The sequence below is a fragment of the Liolophura sinensis genome, chromosome 13 (genome assembly GCF_032854445.1).
Source record: "Liolophura sinensis isolate JHLJ2023 chromosome 13, CUHK_Ljap_v2, whole genome shotgun sequence".
NCBI classification, from domain to species: domain Eukaryota; kingdom Metazoa; phylum Mollusca; class Polyplacophora; order Chitonida; family Chitonidae; genus Liolophura; species Liolophura sinensis.
The window spans coordinates 12,465,398-12,479,658 of NC_088307.1; the positions used below are offsets into that span (position 1 = coordinate 12,465,398).

Here is a 14,261-nt window from a genome sequence, read left to right on the forward strand (position 1 = left end):
TGTGGATATCAGGAGGGAAAGTGGAGCACACTTTTCGTAGCTTGATCGAAACAATACACAGACCCTGTAGAAAGAATGATTATATCTTAACTCACTGTTAACGTTAACTTCGGCAACCTTGCAGCCATAGATCGTGGCCACAGGAACCTTAGGGTGTGGTTCGCCGAGCCAGCTTTCTTCAACAATAGCCTCTCGTCTGTTTGATTCCTGACGCCATGCAGCCGACACATATCCACCTGTCAGCTCTTGCCATCGGACTTGCTTCATTGAACAAATTAGAACCGATCGGGTAGTTTTGTTTATTGTCATTCGCTAGTGTAATACCGTCGAAGCCCACTGACGCACGTTGTCCTTTGACGAACCGATCGTGCGTGGACGACACTTGATTCATAGCCTTCTACTACACGCCCTTGACGTATGCCTACTGGTTTTGCAAAATAAGGTGCACACAAATACCTCAATACAAATCTACCCGACTTGTATATAGGTGTCAGGTGATCGGGGTAGATATATCCGACTGGTAAACAGATTTGCTATGGATATTCATTCACCACTGCTTTCAGGTCAACTTTGATTTATGTTCGATGTGTAGGGACACTAACCATTGACACTACGGATGCACTCATGTGTAAAAATCGAGGTCATTCATTTACTATGTGAAACGGATATATAACTGCACCCATTTTTTTGGCTGTTTGTGCAGCTCGGCCTAGAGTCTCCCATTATGCCCTGTTAATTAGTTTATTGATTAATTTATTTATTTGACAATTGTTAATGTCATACTCTAGAAGTTTTAACTTTCACGGTGGAGGTCGATGTACGGTGTAAATTTTCGGCCTTTGGCAAGTTACTAATGAACTTTCCCACATTTACGTATACCTCTGCTCATCATATTGGTGGAGTGAGTCATTGACCCTGGATCAACCGCCCCGGACGGTCGATGTGAGTTCAAGTCCAGCTCATGCTGGCTTCCTCTCCGGCTGGTCGCCGTCATATAAGTGAAATACTCTTGAGTACGGCGTAAAACAGCAATCAAATAAATAAATAAATAAATACCGCCCCGGAAGCGGACCATATTGGTTGAAGGTAACACCCCGGAGTAAACATTTATTCAGTCAGTTATGGATCAGCGCTTTATCCGATGACGAATCCGATGACGAATCCGATGACGAATCCATCACTAAATCAGTTCACGGATCAATGGATTAATCATGTAACTGATCAATGAATCAATAATCATATTTGGATTCAGTGAACAGACGAATCAGTGGTCATGCAACTAAATGAAATACGCAGCTGACAATACGGTGAATTGGCTTATTAATTAAGTCACTGGAAGTCGGCATTTGTGAAGGTGTAAGTCATGATCATTCTTTATTGTTTTTAATCTCCGATTATAACTATTTTGAATTAATGAAAACCACACATTTTGAATATTTACTTGCAAATAAATAAATAATAAATAAATAAATAGTTTGCATAAATAATCACATCATGCGGTAATGAATTATTTTTTTAAAACTTGTATTTAAACGAACCAACCTACATGACTGATTTCAAACACTTTTCTTGAACTGGAAAGACAAATGATCAAGAATTCGTTTGGTTATGGATTTGTTTTTGTGAATGCGAGAAAACGTACTAAGGGGTATATTTTTTCATCCCTGAGAGCTGATATCTCTGGTTAACTGCTAATGCTAGCTTTTAAAAGAACAAATTGGAAAAATTTCAGACCAAATGGTATTCCTGTCAATCAAATCCGGACCTTATCAGGAGGTTTGTATCATTTGCGTCCAAATGCTAAAAATTTAGATACGAACTAAATGAGAAAAACCGGAAAAGTTGGAAAAGTACGAATTTTTCCTCCATTATATGCATTTTTAAGCTATGAAAAAAGCGACCAAGAAAATTTTGACTATTATTCAGTCGTTTTTCAAAGTTAAAGCTAAACTTAAAATTAAAAAAAAAATAAAGCAATGTTACAAAAATCTGAATTTGTTGGCCGTTTTATGTACTTTTGAAGTCAAATATAAACTGTAAAGCAACATATTCAACGGAACCTCTTCATGGTTCATTGATCACACAGAATGAAATGAGAATGTAGTGAACCTTGACATCGTCGCAAAAGCGAAACGGATGACTGAAAAGTTCAATGATCGCTGTGTTTGAAAGTTTTTCTCCTTCGGTTTGACACATCAAACAGTTGTTTTCTTGAAACCTCAGTATCCGAATTGTGACTGAGGAAAATGCATCACAAAACGTTTATTGTTCATATACATGCAAACATGTGTATATGATTTGGAAGCGCGATTTCAACGCGCTCATAATAAAAACACATTAACTGAGACGTTATAGGAAGGTGGCTACATTCTGACTGAAGATAACATTGTCCTCGCCTTATCCTTCGTCTCGCGTATTCACAAAGTGAATTAAGGCTATACTCTGTTGCCCCACTTTTACACCAACCAGCAATTAATTCTTTTTTATATGTACCTGTCGCTGAGAATAATAGTTCAATGTTAACCACTTATTTCACGAAGAGAAGCACTTCGTACGCAGGATGAATTGACAACGCGTTACCACCGACGGCCACGGGGAGAGGGGATAAAGGCATTATTCAGGCCCAGCCCCTTAGAAGTTTCGGGTGACTGAATATCAATCTACAGAATACCAGCATAAATACGAACAATTCGTCTAGGTAGCTATGTTTTTGTGAAATACAGGTCTTTTTCTTCCGTACCTATCTGTATAGTCCAGGCAGTGGCGCACACGCTTCACACTGCACAGTACTATTTAGATCGAAGGAGATTTGCAGTTTGGACAAGGCTATTATAATCAACCGAGACGAAGCATTGTTTTGGAACTTGTGAAATCAATTACTAACGGCCCACGGCTTACGAGGATTCTGTCTACAGGTAAGTTAAATGCATTCAGGTGATATAATCAGGTGCAAAGCAGAAACAGATGTTATTTTTTTAATCTGGACACAGCATTTTAGAATGTACTTTAAGAAGGAAATTTCTGTACGCCTATGTAATGCACATCATGACGAAGGATTGTTTTGGAAGCCAATTAATAATGGCTTACGGAAATTCTTTCTGCGGGTCACTTTAATAGTTTTTATTGCCCCCATGTGATATGATCGGCTGTAGAGAAGATACAGATTTTTTTTATCCCGACAAAGCATTTTAGAATGTACTTTATGGAATGAAATTTCCCTGTAGTACACTATGCTTACATCTGCGCACCAGAGATACGCATTTAGGAATCTCGATAAAGAAGTTTTCTAAGCCATGTTTTTTGATGTTAATCAAAAGTGTGGAAGTTTCCTCGCAGAAAGATCAACTGTTCAATCCCGAGTCAAGCCATACCTAACTCTTGCAATCTCGATATTCTTGGTACTTTTAACCTGTTTCTTTGCGCACATGTAATGCCAAGTTTTGGCGGGCGAATTTCAGTGTGCTGTGGCCGGATGTCCGATGTCTTTGGCACAGTATTGCAGAGAGGCAAGCATAACGAAGCATTTGCAAATAAATGATACGTTCCCCTGTCTGCGATGTACTCCCCCTGTTTATAATGCATTCTCGTATCTATAACGCACTCGCTTATTTGTGAAGCATTTTCTAATCTATAAAGCGTTCCCCTATGTGTGAAGTGCTCTCCTATCTATGGTACATTCCCATATCTATATTCCATCTATATTCTGCAAAGCATTCCCCTATTTATGAAACATTCTCTGCTTATGAAAAATATCCCTATATATCCATAAAGCATTTTCGTATCTTTGAAGCTTTCCACTATCTATTATATTTCTTTATTTATTTTTTGTTTGATTGTTGTTTTAGACAGTACTTAAGAATATATCACTTATATGACGGCGGCCACCATTACGGTGGGAGGAAACCCTTGACCACCCGCAGGTTGTGGACAGTCCTTCCCACGAACGTTTCTATTGTGTGTTAATCTCCATACCTGTGGTAAATAGCCCTACATATAAGAAGCAGTCCTTTTCTGTGAAGCATTGCCTGTATAAATGTATAGAATATTCCCATTCCTCTATCTAGCCCGAAACTTGCCATATATCCCAATTACTTGATGCCTCTGTCCGTCATTTGGTATTTAACACGTGCCCCTTCAAATGTGTTGCAGAGGGCCTCCGTGACAGGGGAGGGAAGGTGGGGTGGGGTGGGGGGTGGGGGGGGTGTGGGGTGGCGTGGAAGCACACGCCCTCGAGGTCCAGTGATACAGGTGCCTCTCACCAATGCGGTCGGTGTGAGTTCACTCCCATGCTGGCTTCCTCTCCAGCAGAAAGTAGTGAGGTCTTGCAGCAACTTGCGGATGGGTTTACCCCGGACTGTGCCCGGTTTCCTCCCACCATAATGCTGGTCGCCGTCGTATAATGAAATTCTTGAGTACGGTGTAAAACACCAATCAAACACTGTTACAGTACTATTTCCTTTAAGATGATGAAACTTTTCACGGAAGTTTTCTAATATTAACTATCAATTGTGTGTGGAGTATTATAATATTTGGTGTAAAAACATTGAATATATGCTAACGTATCGAATACATTGGGTGAACCGGCAATGACCATGCATTCTATAAGAAAAACGAGAACAAGGTTCAGTCCCATTTTAGCACACTAATTTAAAGAGTAAACACGTTAAGATAAAATTTCATGAGTTTGTTGTTTATTAACAAAAAGTATGTAGAGTACATATAACGCACAGTCCTTTATATGCGTTGTACTCCTCTATCCATGATACAGGGCATGTGTTTACTCTGATATCAGGTCAGTTGTACGCAAACCCCAGCAGAATATATTCCGCTCTCATGTAATACCGTGCCATATTAGTGGTAGTCTATGCTATTTGAACACATTCCATGCAGAATAGATTACAATGCCAACACCTTCCAGTGCGACAGCTGAAACACACAGAGGGTTCATATGTCTTGCGTAAACATTAAGGATTTTGAGGCCAGTCTATTTTATGAAAGAATTAAAATGCCAAAAAAAAAAAATCGCTTAACTTACATTGCGCATAAACGACCGATTAAAAGTAGATAGAGCAGTATACAAATGAAAGGTTGGACGTTGGCTGGCGTGCGCACATTGTTAATACATTGTACAGCATGTTTGAACACAGTTTTATTCTCCTATATTTTATATTGACGTCAATGATTGGAAAAAAGCCAAGGACACGCCTCTAAGATATCCATTAAATTCAAACGTGCTTAACAGAGGATTCGGAAAAGTATTTTGGAAGAGTGGTTAAGAAGTAGACACGGGTTCAATACCAACCTTGTACGGGGAATTTGTAAATTCTCCCGCGCTAACTGCTTGCAGGGCCTCAGTGAAAATACGCAATTGACGACGCCCATGCACATTCTAGCGTTCGTTTAAAACTGCTTGTCTTTGACCATTATAGTGTGGATATCTGTATGTCAAACGTAGAAAAGATCGTCAATAACTTGCCAGTGGTGGATGGTTGTCCTCGTACATTCCAGTTATCGTACATGTAAAGAATTCTTAAGTATGGCGTTAAACCGCACACAAGTAAATAAACGAAAGGGGTCTGATAATTTCAAACTTTGGTGAAGGGAGAAGTATTTGTCTTCCAACTTACCGGGCATAAACCTGTCGGCCACCATATATGTGACGTATCTTTTGATACAGACTAAAAGACCAATGGAATTTAAAAAAAAAATTTAACTAAGAGACAATAATACAAAATTGGCACAATAAAGTGGGATCTGCAATTGTGCTGTTTATAGATGCGAATAGAAAAGGAAATTTCCTGCTTCCTGGCGTACGTATAATGTTAAATTTGTTATAAGCTGTATTTAGTGGAATTTGCGATGACCATTTTCACAAAACGATTTTTTATTGAAGTCAAAATTTGATATAATATCCGTTAAAAAGTTCTTATTTTAATAGATTAAATCTAGTAAAGCACTTAATAAGTATTTTAAATTGAGTTTAAGACGGTTGGCCCCATACCTATACACATTGAACAGAAAGTGTGGTAATTTTTGTCAAATGAGGTTATTTTTTTATTTTCTACTTCATTTTCCAGTTTAACTATTCAGAGAATCTGAGAGATTTTTATAGAATGTTTTCACCGATACACTCCTTGAGTTGTATTTATTTATTTATTTTAATCGGTGTTTTACGCCGAACTCAAGAACATTTCACTTATACGCCGGCGGCCAGCGTTATGGTGGGAGAAAACCGGGTAGAGCTCAGGGGAAACCCACGACCATCTGCAAATTGCTGCCAGACCTTCCCACGTACGGCCAGAGAGGAAGTCAGCATGAGCTGGACGCACAGCGACGGCATTGTTGAGAGGCTTCTTGGTCATTACGCTGCGCTAGCGCGATAACCAACCGAGCTTTGCTATCTATGTCAACCCCTATCGGGTCATTCACAGTAGTTGATGTGCTATAAACTCAAAAGCTTTCTCGACACACTTTCTGCGCTTTGTGGTGCGACTTCTCTAGGTGCCTATTCATGTCTGTAATTGCTTCGCGACTCCTTCGAAAAGTCGTAAAACGACTTTTGACAATAGTGTCGTCAGCTGCAGATCATAGATCCACAAGATGATTTTCGCTTTTATCTCTGCTTCTGTAGAAATGCCATCATGTAGAAAAATTCCTGTTTCGTGTACCTGGAACACGTCTGCTGACAAAACAAAACAAAAAGAAAAGAAAAAAAAAAGAAAAGAAAAAAAAACAGAAAGAGGAAAGGTAATAAACCGTTTCATGGAGATCGTAAGTTCGCTAAGGAAAACAAAAAAGAGCCAACAGATTTTCCGCTAGACATTGTATTATCCAAGCCAATCATATCGGTAAATTTCGGATGGTACAGCATTTTGCATGATTGTGACAAAATAGACCATGGCGTACTTTTACAGCATCGTGTCCATTTAACTACGCAGTTGGCTGGAATATTACAGCCAGACGGAAACTGTCTATTTACATGAAAATGCGCCGTACCTGTAGGCCAAACTGCGAGCAAATTTTACAATAAATCTACACTGTTTGCTATCACAGTGAAATGAATCTGCCTCTCGCCCTTAAAGATACTCTTTCATGAATGAAGGACCTTTCATGTGCACCGATGAATACCGTTGGCTGCATAATGGTACTTCAGATTACTTGACCTTATTTCCACTTTTAAAATGAGGTCACGCCTTTCTAGTCGTTCTCATCACCCTGCATGGCGTATAATGATACTGTACCGGACTGAAACGTGACCCAGTCTAGCAATGACAATAGCACTTTCAGACTATTCGTCCCGTCAAGGAGAGAAGATTTTTGGCTTTATTAACCCCCTCCCAACCTTTCTCCGGTTCAGTAAAAAGCATCCAAGCAAGAGAGCTCAAAGGTGTTTCGTTAAAGAAGCCCGCGTGGTTTTCCATTAGAAGGTGTTTGTCAACAAAGCATGTTGAATACATTGGACTGAAACTGGAGACGCTGGGCACAGTGTCAACTCCCGTAAACGCAATGGGCGCATTTAGATTTGTCATTTTATTTAACAATGTACTTCAGTGTTGGCCTACCGACAGCACTGAACTCCACGACACCCTGTTTGTACCTCTAGGAGATAATAATAAAAAATCAATTAAGAACTCAGTTTACCTTGAATAAAAGCAAATTCCAATGTGCCACTGCATAGCTTACCAAGTCTTTGTTAACCACTTCTATATTTTTAATACGCCAACTGCTGACCTTGAATCAATTACAATTGCAAGGCTAGAGCTATAAAATATTAGAGAAAAAAGAACAAACACACATACAGATAAAGAAAGTGTCAAAATGCTTCATTTCGGCCGACAGCTTTATTTTTGTGGGAAAATACTCTATAGTTTCACCTATTCTGACCACTTAAGGGGATGCGAATTATACATCTGCTGTTACATTCTACATCTTACATTACAAGTTGCATCGTTTCTCTAGATGAACGCTTCGTTTTACATGTATGAAATACCGTTTTCAGAAAAAGCCGCTGTATAAATGTTATGCACCTATAGCCATTATTTTATATATACCGATTTTTATTGTCTATGTTTACCTTTTTATTTAAGACTGTAGGTGGCTTCATATCCCTTCACTCCATAAAGGCGGAAGATCTGCACATTCTGCATTGGCCTGAGAGGTCACTGGAGGTCACTGGAGGTCACTGGAGGCCACCGGTCAAAAATAGTCAATCGTTGGAAAGGGAAGTGCAAAAGCTGTTCCTAGACCCCACAAATGGTGGCAAGGATACATCAGAACACGAATAGGTGTAGACTGTTTGCAGTAAAACTTGACACTTCATATGTTATGGGTGCAAGATTATTTTTTAAACAAATGGCTTCCTTGGAATCTAGTGCCGAATTTAGGGTAGCTTCCCATTTCACGTTTCTGTTTTTTTCTTTATTCACAGGTACTGTTGACCTGAAAACGGCGGATCACAACGACGAGCTTTAGCACATATCCTTTACCTAAAACCATCCCATCGCCTGGAAGAGATTAACACATATCATAGGCATACAACCATCACATCACCAGGAAGAGATTAACACATATCGTTGTGTTAAAACCATCCCATCGCCAGGAAGAGATCAACACATATCACTGACCTAAAACCATCCCATCGCCAGGAAGACATTAACATATATCGTTGACCTAAAACCACCTCATCGCCAGGAAGAGATCAACACATATCATTGACCTAACACCATTTCATCGCCAGGAAAAGATTAACATACCGCTGACCTAAAACCATCCCATTCATCGGACCACCCAACAAGGAAACTCACGTTTATCACGTTTAGTTACTCGACCTGAAACTAAAACGAAACACGCAGATAGATTTGACCTAAAACTGCAGCGCCACAAGACAGCGCTCCGCGTAGAACCAGTGACGTCACCAACATGCAAATCGCTCACTGGCTGGGGATGATAGTATCATTTATGCTAGTAGGTAAGTAAAAATCGGTGAAATGTGAAATTTAATTCCAACAACACATCGGAAATATAAATTGTTGATAAATTAACACAATGACTAAGAGAAAAAACTGTATCATCAGAAGAATTGGGTCAACTTGTTAAAATGTCAAATTTACGTTTGCAGCTTCCGAGGTCTGGCGCATCAATAAAATCTTCTGGTATTATCCGTTGCCTAATGCCGATTTGCTGCACTCTAAGATTACGCTATAACACCGTCGTCTAACGCTGAGTTGTTACAATTTTGGTCTCGCGCTTATATAACATTCTACATCCTGTGCCGGCATGGCATTTTAAACCCGGCGCCAACATACCATTCTAGACCCCGTGCCTATATACCATTCTAGACCTCACACCGAAGTACCATTCTAGATCCCGCGCCAACATACCATTCTAGATCCTGCGCCAACATAGCAGACTAGATCCTGCGCCAACATACCATTCTACACCCCGCGCCAACACACCATTTTAGATCCCGCGTCACCATAGTCTACCAAGTCTTTGTTAACCACATCTATATTTAAAACGCCGACAGCTGACCTTGAAGCAATTACAACTGCAAGGCTAGAAGTATAAACTATTAGAGAAAAAATAACAAACACACATACAGATAACCAAATTTCATAACATAGCATTCGAGGTTCTACGTCGACATGGCATTCTAGATCCTACGCTAACACAGCATTCTAAGTCTAGTGCTAACATAGCATTCCAGATCCCCAACAAACATAGCATTCTAGATACCCGCCAACGTAACAGTCTAGATCTCCCCAAGCCCTGTGCCAACTTGTAGCATCCCAGGACTGGAGCAAACATAGCACTTTATGTCTAACACCAGCCTCGGCTATTTAAAATGTCAAAGAAACATATGCTGACTTCCGACTGCTAAATATAAGCGTCATGTCCGGCATTCAGATACCATTCATAGTCCGTAAAGGGCGTTCCAAGTCGATAATCGCAAGACCCATTTCCAAAACAACGTTTAACACGTGGATATTCCAAGCATAAATTTCATATCAAAGTTCAAATCTGTAGTCTCATTATTCTTTTCCTTTTTCAAATTTCAGGCAGATGCGTAAGCCAAGATCTTGATGCTCCGCAATTTTCTCAATCATTTTACGAAATCACTGTAGCAGAAAACATCAAAATAGGACTTACCTTATTCACCGTCAGTATTACAAACAAAGACCCCGGTGATATAAAGTTCACCCTAAACGACACGACGAACTTCATTATTACACGAAGCGGTGCTGTGGAATACTATGGCGGATTGGACTACGAAAAACCCGAGCTACGGCAGATAACCCTAATCATTACAGCTACTGATTCGGGATCGCCTCCGAAATCAACCTCAGTTCCGGTGTACATCAACTTGACAAACATCAACGACGAGAGTCCAAGATGCGTCAAGCAGATGTACCAGGGCGAGGTTTTGAACGGTGCTCCGGCCGGAACCGAGGTTCTCCAAGTGCTGGCTGTAGACAGGGATTTCAACACAACGCTGATTTACAACCTCACATTGCCGAACGCGTACTTTAAGATTAACAGACAAACAGGTGTGATCACAACCAGCCGGGTGGTGGACATTGCCGCCATTTTGGAAGGGAAATTTGAGACGTTTAGAGTCAGAGTATCAGATGGGTTACGGAACAACTTATGCCCAGTAATGGTGAGTCTCATAAACTATCCTCCTCACATCTCCGCACTGAACAAATTTTTTATGACCTCAATCGGTAACCCCTAATCCCCGAGGTATAGCACTTTTGTTGGAGTAAGTTCCCGTAAGGGTCAGTAAAACCGCATATAAGCAGACGTGTAAGCCGTCTTTATCCATTGCGAGGAGCGGTCTAAACGTATCCTCCATGATGTAGATTTGTCGTTCTTTCTGCACAGAGGACGATTTTTATCTTTGAAGAACAGCCATTAGCGTTCCAAAAAGTCTCCTTTGTAGAAAATACTCGACAAAGCTTCGAAAAATCAAGCATTGCTGCCTGTTCAATATTTTGCTGTGTTTTGTGTCTACAAATAACCGATTTGAGTAGAACGGAAGCGACATTTTAGTCCAACTAAACTGCGATCCCTCAGCTGTATTTATTGCCGATTAAGAAAATATCAGGTAGAAAACGCAATGGAGGTTCTAACTGCGGACAGGACAGGAGTGGATCTCTGTTAGACGTTTTATCATTAGCATAAAACGTCTAATTTATTAACTTAGGGGATCACTCACCCCACCAGGTACCTGACAAACAAGTTGCAACCAAATCAGCGAGACCTGTGCTAACAGCTGAATGGTTAACAACAAGTCACCTTAGGATATTGTTTCATTGATACGATGGCGGCTTCTGAAAAGAATACATGGGGGAAATTGGGGGAATACCGGAAATCGGATTTCTGGCGGGGTAAGGGTTCGGGGTGGAGATGAGGGATGAGTGATGGAGTGTAAACTACAGACGTATTGCAATTAATGTTGAGCTTTGTGGCATGTGACTACGGGTAAGCACACCATACTGGTGGGAAAAAGTTCGTGGACCGCTTATTGTCACCGAGGCCCCACGAACAGTGAGGACGGGGGAAGCGGGCGGAGCTGGTGGGGGATGTCACCTTAATCTTACTATTTACTAAGAATGAAACTTGAGAATAAACCACCACGCTTTCTCTAGATACCTGACACACCTTCTGACGTAAGGCATATAGACAAATCAACCAGGGATCGATTCGAACACGCGATCTCATTGGTTATGGGCCTGATATTCGCTGTGAACTAGCACCTCCAACAATCTGAGCAAGCAAAATCTCGATCCGGCAAAAGAATAAATGTTGTTTTTTGATCTGGTTATTCACGGTAGAATCTCCGGAGAGAAATCCTCCCTGTTAAACACAGAAAATTTATTTCTGAATTTATAAGTCATAAATGTGGTTTTTGTTTCAGCAGTTTTAAAGGGCATAGAATATTCTCAATTATAATCTAACACTGGATACATTCAAGTTAGAATGAGCATTGTTGTTTCATAGTACACACAAACTTAGTCAATTCTTGTAATAACATAATGCGAGTTTAATAAGGATGTCCTTATATTTTTTTCAGTTAACTATCAAGGACCCAAACTTTCATGACCCCAAATTTTCGAAAACTGTGTACGAGTCAAGCTTGGATGAAGGATCCCCTGCTCAGAGAGTATCGGTCCTAACGGTGACGGCTACAGACGAGGATATTGGTGCACAAAAAATTCTGACCTACTCTCTAACGCCTACCATGTATTCTGGTGAGTGGACTAAGGGAATTTATGGTGGAAATTTAGAGAATATTCATTATCGTTTATCAAATAATAAACTCCCGCAAGCCGTCCGGGTGTGATGGCGCGACTCCAACCGCTCCTACCAAATAAAGTAACCAACCAGTCAAGGGAAACGGTAGATGACGGAAGTCCATGCGCCTGCACTTCGTCAGCAAAAGGGCCACATGTTTCCCGGTGGGGATATTCGTGTTTTTCTTGACTTTTTTGAAATTAGACACGCTGTAAATGGCAGACACCAAACCTAGGCAGAGATTTTAACGCCTCTCAGGCTCCCATTGGGTGGACAGCGTGTGGAAGTATTTTATGTGGACGTTAGGACGCCTTCGCTGGCTTAGCGGTGAAAGGCGTCACACTCACTACAGATACAAGGTCTACTCTGGCTCATTCCCGTGCGGCTTAGGGTCGGAACAATTGGTCAGAAATCTAGCAGTAGAAGGTGCTGTGCGGATTCCTAATTAACCATTAACCTTATCACAGTCGCATATTTAAGTTCAATAGTTTGGGCTACGACGTAAAGCACCAAATTGAATAAATAACTTAGAAATTAAATTAGTTGCTTAAGAAATTAAGCAACGGGCAACGTGTTATTCTGCATGACCTTAAGACAGCGGTCCAAGCGTTGTTCTGATATTTGCTCATGAAACACTTTGGTAGCACAAACGCACTGCAGCTATAGAGCAGAAAACTATGTGCGATTACCGCGACTTTTTATCTATTTGTTTTCACCAGTTGTTTTATTCTCCACGGAATGTTTCAGATAATTTCGAAATCGACAGTTCTTCCGGAGAAATATGGTTAATGGGGTCAATAGACCGGGAGAATATGACATCACCGACAACAGTGACTCTAATTGTGGAAGCCGTAGACAGCGGCTTGCCACCTGCGACTGCCAGTGCCACCGTTAACATCGTCATCAATGACGTGGATGATAATGGGCCAAAATTTTCAACCGACTATTACGAATTCAACATGCTAAAGGTATGGCCAAGTTTTGAAATTGAGTTAGCTGAGACTAAATAGCTCTAAATTTTAAGTCTATCGTTCTGTCGAAGTTTTTGGCGCCTGTTTTTTGACATGGGCCCCTTATCTTTAAAGATGGGTACTTGTACATGGACCTGGCAATTTGCGCTCGCTTTTATTGATGTACCCATATGCTTAACTGACTTATTGTACAATTCCCTAATGTGTACAAGTAAACATTTTTGTGGGTTTTTGTCCCCAGAAATTCTCCAGAGATCTTAAAATTACATCGTTACCGAAAGCTGTAGACGCGGACCTGGGTGAGAATGCCATTGTGTCTTACGACCTGTCCGCAGAGGGTCTAATGGTGTTTGACATTGACAAATCAACTGGAGATATTACCACGAAGATCAGCTGTAGCCAGACGTGTATTCTGAGTAGCAACACACAGTTTGAGGTGAGGCAGTCATATATTATCCTACATTTTATATTTTGTGTGGGGTTTCAATAATTGTTTAAGGCAACGGTACGGGCGAAACCCGGGAATATATGCGGCGTCGAAAACTTCTTGCGGTGGAGAAATACGAGACAGCGATAGCCATATTCGAGACAAATTCTTGCCAGCGGTCGGCTCCATCGTCTTCCACCTGCTAACACGGCTTTATTAAGTTCCTGCTGAAACTAGAGAACAAATACAACATTTGTACTGGGTGTTGGCTTGGTAATTTGTCTCGTTTCTAATACAAACGTATCCTGTAAAAAATTCGGTTTCAATCTGTTCATATTGTCAACTCCATGAAATACCATGCAAAGATCTCCAAATTAACATCTTGACAAGTAGCCTTACTCTCAAACTTTGGCTTGACAATAACTGGTTGCCAAGAAACGCCTTCTCTCATCCCGACTGCTGCTGTCCAAGCAGTGTTGTCTGTTTTTTATTCTTGTCTTCGCGATGATGATTTGCGAACAACCTGTTAACGTGGTTTAAATTTGGAATAAGATATAGCAAAGTAT

The 14,261-nt window shown here is 40.6% G+C and overlaps 1 protein-coding gene across 1 annotated transcript; it reads left to right on the forward strand.

The window, feature by feature from the left end:
- The first annotated feature begins 2,873 nt into the window (after positions 1-2,873).
- LOC135480870 (cadherin-23-like) lies at positions 2,874-13,622 on the forward strand. The gene is made up of 7 exons (XM_064760800.1): positions 2,874-2,915; positions 8,429-8,968; positions 10,059-10,660; positions 12,077-12,254; positions 13,045-13,265; positions 13,510-13,567; positions 13,606-13,622. Exons 2-7 carry the CDS (start codon positions 8,920-8,922, stop codon positions 13,620-13,622), a joined length of 1,125 nt encoding a protein of 374 aa, XP_064616870.1. The 5' UTR covers positions 2,874-2,915; positions 8,429-8,919.
- Positions 13,623-14,261: the final 639 nt, after the last annotated feature.

What these genes read in the sequence shown, in the direction of transcription:
- LOC135480870 (XM_064760800.1), top strand. Translation starts at nt 8,920, where the DNA reads ATGCAAATCGCTCACTGGCTGGGGATGATAGTATCATTTATGCTAGTA. An exon ending in ACAACTTATGCCCAGTAATG is followed by an intron (nt 10,661 to 12,076) that starts GTGAGTCTCATA and finishes TATTTTTTTCAG; the next exon opens with TTAACTATCAAGGACCCAAA. An exon ending in ACGAATTCAACATGCTAAAG is followed by an intron (nt 13,266 to 13,509) that starts GTATGGCCAAGT and finishes TTTTGTCCCCAG; the next exon opens with AAATTCTCCAGAGATCTTAA.